This window comes from Bos grunniens, chromosome 8 (assembly GCF_055505025.1).
Source record: "Bos grunniens cultivar Pamir isolate PY7600 chromosome 8, Bosgru_T2T1.0, whole genome shotgun sequence".
Lineage (NCBI taxonomy): Eukaryota > Metazoa > Chordata > Mammalia > Artiodactyla > Bovidae > Bos > Bos grunniens.
This window is the reverse complement of record NC_141172.1, coordinates 23,446,608-23,460,931: the sequence shown is the minus strand read 5'-3', so window position 1 is coordinate 23,460,931 and position 14,324 is coordinate 23,446,608. Positions and strand designations below refer to the sequence as shown.

Here is a 14,324-nt window from a genome sequence, read left to right as displayed (position 1 = left end):
GTAATAAGGAAGTAAAACGGCTGCTGAAGTTCCCCCTCGAGCTATTGGGGTTTGTTCAGAAACCCTTTGCCTCAGGGTGTGGAAGAGCTCATTCTTTCTTTCAGGAGTACCAAGAGCCTCCCTGAGCCTGACACCATCCCAGGTGGGGGAGACAGGCTGGAGATGCATAAATGAAGCACAGAGGTTATCGGCGAGGCTGTCATTGCTACAGAGAGAAATAGAGGGAAGAAGGTGATGGGGGCTTGGGGGTCACTTAGGCTGTGGAGATAGGCCGTGTGATTGTTAGGAACAGTGCTCAGCAAAGGGCTCACTGAGGGACATTTGAACAAAAACTAGGGGGTGGCGAGCCCCGTGGCTATCTGGGAATAGCATTCCAGGAGACAGAACAGCCAGTGCTAAGGCTTGAGCAGCGAGCTTAGGGTTTTGGAGGAATGGCGAAGATTGCTGCGGGGTTTGATTAGAAGAGGCAACGTGGGGCAGGTAGGGAGGAGCGGGTGGAGCACAGAGGGAAGCCAGCACACTGGGCCTCCTGCCACTGTGAGCACTTTGGCTTCCCTCTGGGAAAAGGGAAGATGTGGGAGGCTTTTGGGCAGGGCGTTGAGAGGTGACTGTAGGAACAGGGCAGATGGAGGTGGTTGCCATAACTCAGGGGGCTTGGACCCAGGCAGTGGTGATGGAAAGAGATTGGATTTGAAATATATATCACTGAGCTGATGAATTAGATGTAGGGTATGTGAGAAAGAGAACAATGACTCCAGAATTCTTGGCCTGAGGTCCTTCCCCAAGGGGGCCGGGAGGAGAATGGGTATTGAACAGAAGAAAGGATCAGGAGTTCTTTGTAGACATGTGAAATTTAGATCAACACAGACCATCGGGTGGACGTGTCATAATGTGATGTGTGGTTTGCAAGTCTGGAGTTAAGAGGAGGCCTGGGTGAGGAATGTGGCTTTGTGAGCCATCGGGGTATATATGGTGTTTATATTCTTGAGCCTGTGTGATGGGGCATTGGGTGGGAACCCTGGTGCCAAGGGGCCAGGGAGGGTTAGGGTTAGGGGCTGGGGAGGTGTGAGGAGGCAGAGAAGTGACCAGTGAGTTAGAAGGAGACCAGGACGGACACGAGCAGTTCTCTGTGTCTCTGGCAGGTGTGACAACGTACGTGTTTTTAAGCTGGGCCTCTTCTCCGGCCTCTGGTGGACCCTCGCCCTCTTCTGCTGGATCACTGACCGGGCCTTCTGTGAGCTGCTGTCGTCCGTCCACTTCCCCTATCTGCACTGTGTGTGGTGAGCCTAGTCGTTGGGGGCAGGGGGTGGCAAGGCAGGGTCTCCGCTCTCTGTCATCACTCTGCTCTTCTGCAGGGCGCATGAGTGTGCACAGGAGATGGAGCAGAGCCTGGGGGCCCCTCTCTTCACACAGACTATCGGACGTCTCAGGGAGCAGGCTTAGCCGGAACAGAAAGACCTAATTGTCTATGCTTCATGTCTGTGCCGTCTCTTACCTCTAGCTCCGTTATCAAAGCAGAAAGGAGCTTGGAAATCGAAGCTGTAACCTGAGCTCTAGCTAGATCTACAGGGTAGGGGAATGTGGGGAAGGCTGGGGACAGATGTGACGTGGGGACAGGACAGTCCCAAATCGGAACCAAACACACCTGAGCCTGAGTGACCAGCTTGGGCCTCACAGATCACCTGGGGACAGTCTCACTCATTCATTTGACAGGTGGAGACACAAGTCCAGAGAAATAAAAGTGAATTGTTAAGGATCGCCCAGCTGGTTACATAAAACCAGCCCAGGAGCTTAATCATGGGGAACATGATCAAGCATCTATAGTTTAGAAGGCTCAGGATGCACTGTTAGGTTAAGAAAAAGGTTACGAAACAGCATGTAGAATCCTATCCTCAGAAAGCAGAGGAGGAGTGGTTTTCTTCCTGGGAACTGCTTCAATTCCAAATCTAGTATCATCTTTCCCTCTCTGTCCTCCAGGAATTCTGATCGTGAAGATATCAAGGGACAAGAGAATTCTTTAGAGTGCTCCTTGTAAGTTGAGAGCACCCAGGGAGGAATTCTAGTGGTAAGGAATTGTTAAGACTTGTTAGATCCAGATTTGGAAGAAGGCTGACCTCTATCAGGGGATGCCTAAGATTATTTGATTTGAAAGAATTCTCTTGAATTCCCTGGGATGTTAGAACTTGTGTATTATCTACCATGAGACCTAAGCTGCTCTCAGGTTAAGACTTGGGGACTTCCAGATTTGTTCGCTGAAGGCAAAGCAAAGCAGCTCATGCTGGGGATTCCAGTCTTAGGATCCATTGCCTGATATTTCTTCGGTTCAACCTTGACTCACATTAGTGAATTTATATACACTTCGTACATCTGAGTTATAATTTACAGATTATTAAATGCATAGATTTTGTGTAGTCTGCTAAGTTTTGATAAATGTATCCACCTGTGTAAAGAGGATCTCATTCAAAATATAGTACTTACTTTAAAAAATTTTTATTTTGTCTTTTGGCTGCTCCACATGCAGCATGTGAGATCTTAGTTCCCTGTCTAGGGATTGAACCTATGTCCCCTGCAGTGAAAGCTTGGTCTTAAGCTGTGGACCACCAGGGAAGCCCCTGGTGTGTTTTTAACTGATCCAAGTTCCTTTATCACAGAGTGATTTAAGTAAAATTCAAAAAGTACAGTGTAGTAACTTTGGTTCATTTTGTTTCTAAATTTGGTGTACTTTGAGTTTTTTTCCCCCTAAAGTTGAACAATTTTCTGGGATTTCCCTGATGGTCCAGTGGTTAAGATTTCCAGCTTCCTTTGCAGGGGGCGCAGCTTCAATCCCTATTTGGGGAACTAAGAACTCAAATGCTGTGTAGTGTGGCCAAAAAACAAACCAAAGTTGAACCTTTTTTTTTTTTTTGGTTCCAGTTATAGTGATATATTTATTTACTACAACAAATTTAAACAACAGGGAAGTATAGCAAGAAAGGCTTTTACAATTCTAATTCTGTCCAAAGAGAGAGAACAATTGCTAACAACCTAAAGTATATCCTTCCAGGTGTTTAGTTCTCTAATTCTACTTTTAAAAACAAAAAGTTTTTTGTTTTTAAAAACTATACATGATGCCTGGAAAATGGGCAGCGGAGCCTGGTAAGCTGCAGTCCATGGGGTCGCACACGACTGAGCTCAGTCGGACACGACTGAGCGACTTCACTTTCACTTTTCACTTTCATGCATTGGAGAAGGAAATGGCAACCCACTCCAGTGTTTTTGCCTGGAGAATCCCAGGGACGGTGGAGCCTGGTGGGCTGCCGTCTCTGGGGTCGCACAGAGTCGGACACGACTGAAGCGACTTAGCAGCAGCAGCATACATAATGCAAGCTGGTTCTTCTTTTGCTGTTCAAATCATCGACAGCTTTCCTTACCAATGTATTTATATTAGTTTCATTAGTTTGTGTGTCCAGTTAATACCTCACAATATGGGTAATGCTATGTAATTCATTTAACCAACTTCTCTGTTAATGGATATTAAGGTTATTTCTAACTTTTCACTTTTATAAACAATTGGTAATGAATATATGTATTTGTTCATATGCCTGAATGTTCCCTTAGGTTATAATATGTTGCCAAACCCAGAGATACCAACTGACACAATTTTACTAAAATCTGTAAGATAATAAAAGTGTATCTGTAAGATATACTTTCACATATACTGGATGTTAGTAACTTTAAAAAGTATTTGTTAACTGGATTGAAAATATTTTATTTTTATCTTTTAAAAAGTTATATTTTGTTGGACATCTTTCAGATATCAATTTACTATATCTTTACTCTTTTGAAATGTGCCTTTTAAGTTTCTTTATCATCTCTGTGGAGTGTTCGTATTTAAAAACTTATATGCAGCCCCTACTTCCCGACACATAGTAGAGAGTCATTACTGTTAAATACCTCTGTGCCATTTATTATGGACATTTGTAACATTTTCAAAAGTATAGAGAATAATACATGGAGCCCCCAGGGAGGCAACAGTTATCTTCAGTATTATCTCATCCTGGCCACCCTCACCCACTACCCACCCCACCCAAATTATTATAAAGCAAATCCCAGACACCCTATGCAATGATTGGTTTTTAAAGGGCTCTTCATCAGGTAGGGATTTTAATCCTTTGTCATATGGTACACCTATTCCGCACCGCCCCCTCCTGCCACCCCCCGCCACTTTCGCATTTATCTTTTAGTATGTTAATGATATCTTGTGCCATACTGTTTTAAACCTTCACGCTCTCACCTCTGTCAGTCTTTTCCTTTAGTTTTTTTTTTTTTCCCTTCTCCCTTCTATATGCATTACAGCGTGGCTGTGACATCCCTTAAATCCCTTAGTTCTCTACTAAGCAAACTGATGGCACTCTTAAAACCATCCTCATTGCAGGTGTGTGTGTTTATATGTTTGGCTGTGCTGGGTCTTCGTGGCAGTGCGTGGACTCTTCCTTGCACGCCTGGGCTTCCCTCTAGTTGCTGCTCGTGGGTTCTAGAGCGTGGGCTCAGTTGTTGCCGTGCTCAGGCTTAGCTGCCCCGTGGCATGTGAGATCTTGGTTCCCCGACCAGGGATTGAACCTGCGTCCCCTGCACTGGATGGTGGATTCTTAACCACTGGACCACCAGGGAAGTCCCTGTTCCATGTGTTCTTAAATGTAGAGATGTCCATTACATGTGGCTGTCACAGTGATTCCCTTTAGGGTTTCAGAACTGTGTGTCATTTTAAGAAAGACCTCTTCCAAGGTTTATAAAAATATTCTTTTATTTTAAAAAGAATATTATAAAAGAATATTTATAAAAATATTCTTTAAATATGTTTTTAAAATGTATTTTAAATCTTTAATTTATCTGGAGTTTTAAGTTTCAGTATAAGGTGCAAAAGTTACATGCCTTTACATGGTCCCCACGATAAAGATCAATATGAAAACTTGCTACCAGCACCGTGAAGATAATAAAGAGTTTCCTTACTAAAGTGCAAAAGCTGATGAATCAGTGTAAAATTATTTCTAACGCAGGGTGTTAGATATGTACAGCCCATTATTCAAGCGAGAAGCGGGGAATCAGTCCCATGTGCTCAGTTATTTCCATCCGCTTAGTGCCTCTGTTTTCTTTTTTAATTGAATTTGTTTATTTATTTACATGTCAATCTCAAACTCCCAATCTATCCTTCTTCCCCACCCTTCCCCCCCAACCGTAAATTCATTCTCTGAGCTTGTGAATCAGTTTCTGTTTTGTGAAGAAGTTCATTTGTATCCTTTTTCTCTCTTTTCTCTTTTTTTTCTTTTGGCCATGCACTGTGGCATGTGGGATCTTAGTTCCCCAACCAGGGATCGAACCCTCGTCCCCTGCAGTGGAAGCGCAGAGCCTTAACCACTGGTGCGCCCGGGAAGTCCCTATATCCCTTTCTTACTTTCTAGATTTTGCATATAAGCGATGTCATATTAGCGCTTCTGTCTTAAACCCTTGATTTCTCTGGAGCCCCAAAGGCATTGGCAAGTTTTTCCTGTTATCAGGCTGGAATATTTTAGAACATTTCAAGAGAGGCTTTGTTGGCTCAGAATTTATCACTCGCATGGGGATGTGGGGCTCCCTCGCCCCTTCTTGACTAGAGGAGGCCCTGCCAGTCTTGGCATCTGGGAAAGGTGGGTTAGGCCTGGAGGGAGGGCGGGTGGAAGTCCAGCGGTCTCTCTGCCTCGGGCCCTCACGCGTCTGTCTCCCTCGCCAGGCACATCCTCATTTGCCTTGCTGCTTAAGCCTGGAGGGAGGAGGGTGGAAGTCCGGCCAGTCTCCCTGCCGCGGGCCCTCACGCGTCTGTCTCCCTCGCCAGGCACATCCTCATTTGCCTTGCCGCCTACCTGGGCTGCGTGTGCTTCGCCTACTTCGATGCTGCGTCCGAGATCCCCGAGCAAGGCCCCGTCATCAAGTTCTGGCCCAGCGAGCGGTGGGCCTTCATCGGCGTCCCCTATGTGTCCCTTCTGTGTGCCAACAAGAAATCCTCGGTGAAGATCACGTGATGGCAAGGCGGTGACTGGCCTCTCTGCCCCCTAATCTTCACCTGCCCACAAAGACAGCCAGGGTGGGGGTTTCGCAGAGTTGGCAGTGGGGTCTATCTTTTAAAAATTCTATTCCCTTGGGATCTAACTAGTGTGTCTGTGGACCGCCAGGACTCCACAGTGCCTGGGGGAGAAATGCTTGCCCAGAGGTGGGAAGCAGATGGCCAAGGGCTCTGGGTGTGTATTCTGCGTCACCTCCAGCTGCAAGGCTCGTTGGGCTGCGTCCTTTGTGGTGATGGCAGAGCCATCCAGTGGGGGACCCCTTGCTGCACACGCCTTGCTTCCGGGCCCCACCATCCCCTTGTGTTCTAGGAGCCGACCCTCGCGTGACAGACACTTCCTGCATCAGACGAGACCCTCTGTCCAATGGAAGAGGCCAGAGCTTTTCATCTGGGGCCACTGTCCTAAATAAGCAGGCAGAGCACACGCAGGGCTTGTGCCCTGGGAGGCTGGTTTCCCCCTGCAGTGCTCTGTAACCCGAGGTTTACATACACGTGTGAGCCCTTTTCCTGCTACCTCTGCTGGGAGATGGAGACTTGACTACAGATCTGGGTGAAGCTAATGTGCAAAATCCTCTGTGCCAAAAACTGACACTCCACTTTAAGCCATTCTGGAAGATGAGCACAATCTTTAAATGCTGATATGGTTTGGCTCCCCAGCCCCACCTCAGCCCAGTATCCTCAAATACAAAGAATAGCTGCGGTGTGAGTGTTCCATACACAGACTCCTGCCCTCTTAATACTTGACCTCTGTGACATTCCCACAGGCCTGTGACAATCGCGGTAGGGATCCTGGTTCAACATTTGGAGCAAATGTGAAGTTTGAGAAGTTGTTCTCATTGGAAGCCTCTTGTCTGCTGTCCTGTTCTGGAAATTACTGTCAAGAATCTTGCCTCCTCTGTCTCCGATATCTACTGTGGGAATTACGCTCGGTATTCTCACGGGATGAGGTGCTTCCTGCAGCTTCTCTAATAATTTCACCACTTGCCTTTCTTAAGTGCTGGCTGTAATTATTCACTGGCTGGTTTGGGTGCAGCAGGACAAACCTCTTGCCCTCTAAGTTCTTCTCACCTAAAGTCACACTGGCTGCAACTCATCTCCTCTTCACTGGGCTGAACGGAAGACCCCACATGTGTCTCCAAGGTGCGAGGTGGGGATTCCTGACCTCAGGGATACTCGTGTTAACTCAGGCATCTCTTGCTTTGCAACAGTCCATCATGGGAGCAGACAGAACAGATGTGTCCTTCTTGTGTGGGTGGGAAGTACGTCAGTGTCCTCTGTATTTAAGAATGGGGCCATAGCAACTTTGGCTTGTCTGGGCACCCTTAGACTCTCGTTAGAACTTGCACAGGATCAAAGGGTGAAAAGTCCAAGGAGCAACTGAATTTAGAAATGAATGACTTTATTCTACTTCCGTGGTTTTCAAATGATTTTAGCAGAAGAACCCTGTTGGCTGTAAGGCATCTTTATGGAGACCTAATGTGTGAAATAAGTTGTATTCTATTAGCTTAATTTTATTTTGAGGTTAAGCTTACAGCATTTCCTGAATAATATGAAAGGCAGTGAAATGGAAAGTAACAAATTGGTGGTTTCCAAGGTAGAAAGATTTGGTATGGAGTGAGTGTCCATGTTGCTTTAGTATAGTTTAAAAGTCAGTATTTGAGTTAAATACTCATGGAAACGTTAACATATGAATATGAGACCTAGGTGGCTTGTGGAACAGTATTGGAAAACTGCTCTTTAAGTCCTTTGGGTTTCAAGCCTAGAGTTTTCTTTAAAGGAGCTGTCAGATCATCCTCTTTTCAGACTGACCCACCAGGCATGGATTCTGTCCTCATCCATGCTGAAGTAGAAAAATGCTCTGAGGAGGGATTGGTTGTATTTTAAGCCCAGCTCTTTTAGTGGGAAAGAGTAAAGAGAAGCAGCGTGTAGGTAATGTTTTGTGTGTGTGAAGTTTAGTTTCTGTCTTGAAAGTTCATTGGTGATGGGAGCATTGTCCCAGCCATCAAAGAGGACCATTTCTCTTGATGAAATGAAGGGCATGTTCCTTGGGACCCACCACCTCCAGCCCCAAAGGCTTTCACCTGGCCCACCTGGAAGGTTCTGAATGACCTTGGAAATGGGGATGAAACGTGACTCTGCTAGAAGGAAAGAAGTAAGTGCCCTAACTTATAGGGCTAATTCTCTTCTTCTGCAAGTCAAATGGCTAAGTTTCAGAAAGAATGCTTTTGTTATGAAAGACAAAACGCCCTTCTAACACATGCGTGAGTGCTCAGTCCAGTCATGTCTGACTCCTTGCCACCCTATGGACTGCAGCCCGCCAGGCTCCTCTGTCCATGGGGTTCTCCAGGTGAGAATGCTGGAGTGGGGTGCCATTCCCTTCTCCATTGGATCTTCCTGACCCAGGGATCAAACCTGAGTCTCTTATGTCTCCTGCATTGGCAGGAGGGTTCTTTACCACTAGCCCCCTTCTAGAGGTTGATTTTACTGGGATGAGGCTGAGAAAAAGTGTGGAATAGGGTGTATTTGAGGAACACAAGTCTTCGCTCTACGTCTGAAAAGAAATCACTATGTTTACCAGTGTGGCAGGGTAAATCAAGAGAGTAGGAATATACCAATCTTACTTTGGATTATGGCTTCATTCATATTTATATTTACATTTATATTCATAATGCTCTTATAGCACTACATGCTTTTTAAGGAAAATGGGGATATCACAGAAAAGTTGAAAGAGAAGAAAACAAAGTAATCTATTTCTATGGCTCAAGGACAACCACTGTTAATATATTTTGGCATATTTCCTTCTCATCTTTTTTTCCCTAATACAGTTGTAAATAGATGTCTTTTAGAGCTGACAGTTGATTTTGTACCTTGAATGGAATATAAATGCCAGTCATATTTTTTCTGAAGAGCAGGTTTTGGGATATCTGAGAGTTAGCTATATTCTTGAGTATTCATCACTGGATTTTAAGACTTACTCTGAGTCTTCCCTTTTTATTTGAGCCTAACATCAATGGGCCATAAGAAAAAATGAGTTCTACTTTTTGATACGTTTCTGCACTTAGATGGACGAGTCATAGAAAATAGCTGTTAAATATATAGTTCTACAGGTTTTGATGTAAAGAGTGAATAGCTTATTTCATTCCTTGATGTGCAATCAGGAATCTTTTTATCCCCCCTGGTAATTCAGGGAGGTGGAGATTTGACAGGACTTAGGTCATGACAATTACTCAGCATGGCTATTAGATATTTCTTCTGATGCGGATTTGCCTAAGATTGACACCCGGTAGGTACTGGATTTGGAGTATTAAAAAACAATTAATGTAACCAAGTGATCATTTAACAATTCGTATTTTATAGTGTCTGATTTTTAGAAAATAGTTCCTGCTTTTATTATTTTAATGTAAAACCAGCACTTCAGTGACTGTATTGCAGGTGTCTGGGGATAAGATGCCTGCATCTGTTTGGAGGTAGGCTACATTTGGGGGGTGCGCTGTGCCTGTCCCCCCGAAGAATGCCTAGAAGACGTTCCTTGTGGATCAGAGCTGTTCTTTTGGGAGGCTAAGCATCATGGTTATCAAGCACAGGATTTGTAAAAATACCATCACCTATGCTATTTATTGGACTTCTCAGGTATGTAATAAAAACTTCTCCCTCATTCATTATGCTTACGCGAGCTGGTGCCATCCTGGAGGCATCAGAACTGAGGGGTGAGCCTCCCCTGGCTCTTCATCCCTCGGGGCTAATGCGGAACCATCTGTCTGGGGGACAGGTGAGGGCTGAAGCTTGCCTGGACACAGCCTCTCTCATAGCTCCTTGTTCCCAAATGAACCTGGAACCCCTAATAGTCAGCTCTTTGCCTGGTTGCTGCTGATCCAGCTGGTCAAAGAGAAATCTTGGGCTAGGTTGGGATTCTCAATGGATTTTGTAGACATCATTTTCCTACAGATTTTTTAATGGCCCCTACTTTAAAGAACTCATTGTTTGAATTGTAGCTTTCCCTATTTTTTAAACCAGTTCTGAGACGATTTTGTAACCACAATATGTAATCAGAGCAAATAGATACATATTTTCAGGTATATACCTTGTTCTGTACTTTATATAGGGTGTGCTGTATAAGGGTGGTGGGCCCACTGGCTGTGGTAGCATTTAATCTCTGTTACATTGGGAGTAACTTAAAGCCTTTTGAAATGGAGTTTTTGCACTTTATGTTCTTTTTGTGAACTGACTGTGATGGCTATGTTTGATATTAAAGCCCTAAGGGTCATTTTCTGTGAATGAATAAGGTATATGTTTGTTTATTTCCAAAATGATTTCTGCAACAGCTTCCATGAGAAATACATTTAAGGGGTTGTAAGGTACATTTGCTCAAACTCATTTATTAATGAATTTGGGTATCATTCTTATTAAGCATACTTAAAATGAGTACATTTAATACTAATTAAACATGCTAGTTAATTGTTGGTTTCTTCTTAGAGCTGTGAAATTAATACACTTACATGTTTCCAGTATAAAAGTACCTAGAGGCAGTTTGTTGAAAGGTCTGTAATTATGTCAGGTGGATATAAAATCTCAAATGCAGAAAACATTTCATCTAAGCTGCAGTGCGTCCAGTCACTGGAAGGAAGATCATATAACAATATAAAATAGTAAATGAATTTAGCAGGAAAATTCTGTATACCCATTTTTCTTTATTTCCTGTGAGCATTGTTTTTAAATTAAGGGATTCATAGGCAGTCCTGTTTATAAGAATAATGTGATTATGAGAGGAGAAAGATTGAGCGGTCAGCAGCATCAGTAGTGCTGCCGTGGTCTTAGACATTTTTTTCTGGCCAGAACGAGGGGATGAGGGGTGGCCACTGAGGTTTTTGATAATCTGCTATAAGCAGTGGGTCTTCTCCCTAGAAAAATGGCCGTACAGAGAATTACTTGGGTATTCAGATGTCCCGAGAAGCCACCCGGGTAGAGAACTGTGTAACACGACATGAAGCCAGGAGTCACCTCCTTTCTGGTGGTGAAATCGAGGTCTCCACAGTTCAGCATTCTTGACTGCCCTCCAAGACCAGCCCCAGCCCCCTTCTCCTGTGAGGACTTTCCGTCATGAGGGACCGAAACTTACACCTTAAGAGTTGAACAAATTTGAAATTTACATCTTCCTCAAGCCTCTGGTCCTGATTTATACTTCCAGACCCTCCTTAAGATGTTATTTGGATCTGCCGTATTTTTGCACTGTGGAAATTTTTGCAGAATAAAAAAATGTTTTAAATATGGTATTCGGGTTTTCTTCCTATGCTCTCTTTTGAGCGGAGCTCAGCTTCCTCCTCTAGTCCCGCCTTAAAGGGGCTGGCAGTCCCTTTCCCCAGTTTACAGAGTTACCTTTTAAAAAGTTTTTTTAATTGGAGGATAATTGCTAAAGCGTTATCTTTATCTCAAGTGGGCACTTTTGTCTCTGGTCACCTCCAGGCTTGGTGACCCTCTGAGTATTAGCCCACAAAAAGAAAAAGAATTGACCACACCTGGGTTTTTGTTGGCTTTATTGGCTTGTTTACTTCTTGTTAAAACATTTAATTCAGCTGCTTTACAGTTGAGCACAGAGACCATAACATTATCTTTAAGAATGTAACACATAGCAGTAAAGTCGGTAGAGCTTACTTTTATATTAGGGCAGATGGTGGGAAAGTGGCTGACTAGGGCACTCGGGCATGGCATGACAGAAAGTGCACGATGGCATCTTTGGTGACACTGGCTAGAGAAGGATGTTCATGAACAAAGCAAGCTGTAGTCACCAGGGTGGAAGGGACCGGAAGCGATTCCTGGAGTAATATTGCCATCTAGTGGCCTTTCAGGGTATTGCTATCAGTGGCACGTGTGAGACCTTTCCCAATTGCTTATCATCCCAGGAGACCCAAGAGACCCGGGTTCCGTCCCTGGGTGGAGAAGATGCCCTGGAGGAGGAAATGGCAACCCACTCCAGTATTCTTGCATGGAAAATCCCATGGACAGAGGAACCTGGAGAACTACAGTCCGTGAAAGTGAAGCCACTCAGTCCTGTCAGACTCTTTGAGACCCCATGGACTGTACCTGCCAGGCTCCTCCATCCATGGGATTTTCCAGGCAAGATTACTGGAGTGGGTTGCCATTTCCTTCTCCAGGGGATCTTCCCAACTCAGGAATCAATCCAGGTCTCCCAAATTGCTGGCAGACTCTTTACTGTCTGAGCCACAAGGGGGCTACAGTCCATGGCGTGGCAAAAAAGTCTGACATGACTGAGCACACATACACTGCTGCTGCTGCTGCTGCTAAGTTGCTTCAGTCATGTCCAACTCTGTGCGACCCCATGGACTGCAGCCTACCAGGTTCCTCCGTCCATGGGATTGCCAAGAGTCGGACACGACTGAGCGACTTCCCTTTCACTTTTCACTTTCATGCATTGGGGAAGGAAATGGCACCCCACTCCAGTGTTCTTGCCTGGAGAATCCCAGGGACAGGGGAGCCTGGTGGGCTGCCGCTTATGGGGTCACACAGAGTCGGACACGACTGAAGCGACTTAGCAGCAGCGGCAGCAGGGATTAATACTACCTAGAAGTAGTAGTATTTTCTTAAAGCCAATCTTATTTGAGAGCCCATCACATAAGTTATCTTTCAGGTAAGTTGTCTTCTCACAATTATTTTGTGAGGGTATTATTCCTATTTTGAATACCATAAAACTGAGGCTCAGAAATGTATCTTGAACACAGCTGTTTAGTGGCAAAATCAGGTTTTGAACTCAAGACTTTTGACTCCAGTTCTGTTTCCATAAGTATTTAATCTTATTTTCAAAATGGCAAAGGAGGTAAAAGGTTTTTATATAGATAGGTGAACACTAAGTTGGGATTACTGGATTCAAAAGTATCCTTTTAAAATGCACGATTAGACAATATAGAGTAGCAGTTGGCATGTAGTCAATCAAGCTGTTGTTTAGTCATTAAGTCGTGTCTGACTCTTTGCAACCCCATGGACTGTAGCCTCCACTGTCTATGGGATTTCCCAGGCAAGAATACTGGAGTGGGTTTCCATTTTCTTCTCCGGGGCCTCTTCCCCACTCAGGGATCGAACCCGTGTCCCCTGCATTGGCGGGTGTATTCTTTACCATTGAGCCACCAGGGAAGCCTCAGTAATCAGAAGGCCCCCCACCATCTAGCAGGCCTGGGTGATAGTGTCATCTTGTGGCCACAGCCAGGAACCGCACTCCATCCTCACACCTTCCCAGGAATGGATGATGTGTGCACATGGGGACTCCTTCCTGTCTGGCTCCAAGCCATCTCTTGCTCTTCGCAGTAGATGTGCAAATCCAATTAATTCCTGGCCCTGTCTACTTGGATTTCCAATAGACACTCGAATTCGTCTTACCCCAAACTTGCACCTGTTCACCTTCTCAGTAAGTCAGGCCACTCCATTCAGTTGCCAGAAGTCCCCACTCCTCATTTGTCCATATCTTACCTAAGAGTAGGTAAATCCTCTCCATCCCACTTCCCCACTGTCTCAAATCCACCCATTTCTCTCCATCCTAGAGAGTGCTCCGTTGTGTCTTGCCAATCCATCCTCCATACAAAATACCAGAGGGGCTGGCCTGAACAACAGACATTTACTTCTCACACTTTTGGACACTGGAAAGTCCAAGACCAAGGTACCAGCAGATTTCGTTCCTGGTGACGACCAGCTTCCTGGCTAGCAGGTGGCCACCTCCTCTTGTGGGCAGGGAGAGCGTGCTCCGGCATCTCTTCTCCATGTTATGGGGGCACCAGTCCCATCATGACCACCCCCTCATGACCTCACCTTAACCTGCACGTGTGCATGCTCAATTGCTCAGTCATGTCCGACTCTTTGCAACCTCATAGACTGCAGCCCGCCAGGCTCCTCTCTCCATGGGATTCTTCAGGCAAGAATACTGGAGTGGGTTGCCATGCCCTCCTCCAGGGGATCTTCCTGACCCAGGGATCAAACCCATGTCTCCTGCCTTGCAGGTGGATTCTTTACCCACTGAGCCTCTGGGGAAGCCCCCATCTTAACCTGATCACCTTCCAAAGGTTCCGCCTCCAAACACCATCACACTGCAGGGGAAGCAGGTGTGGGGGGGCAGGTGTTTAGGGCTCCAACATGGATTTTGGGGGATGCAAATTTTCAGGTCACTGCAGACTGTATGAGGGAGGTTTTTCTTATCTTCATTTTCTTGGTGAAGTCCTGAGGTCTGGGGTTGGGGAATGTATATCTG

General features: G+C 45.2%; 1 protein-coding gene across 6 annotated transcripts in view; it reads left to right on the top strand.

Moving 5' to 3' along the window:
• The window catches only part of ACER2 (alkaline ceramidase 2), a 32,433-nt gene extending 21,089 nt beyond the window's left edge, over window positions 1-11,344 (top strand). The window contains exons 5-7 of one of the 6 annotated variants that reach the window (XM_086414944.1): window positions 1,143-1,280; window positions 1,978-2,065; window positions 5,849-11,344. In XM_086414944.1, the coding sequence (XP_086271070.1) occupies window positions 1,143-1,280; window positions 1,978-2,035 (196 nt within the window). In that variant the 3' untranslated portion in view covers window positions 2,036-2,065; window positions 5,849-11,344. Of the gene's footprint in view, window positions 1-104; window positions 1,097-1,142; window positions 1,281-1,355; window positions 1,477-1,977; window positions 2,066-5,746 lie in introns of those variants that run through there. The other 5 variants (XM_086414942.1, XM_086414946.1, XM_086414943.1 and 2 more) reach the window with 5 other exon arrangements.
• Window positions 11,345-14,324: the final 2,980 nt, after the last annotated feature.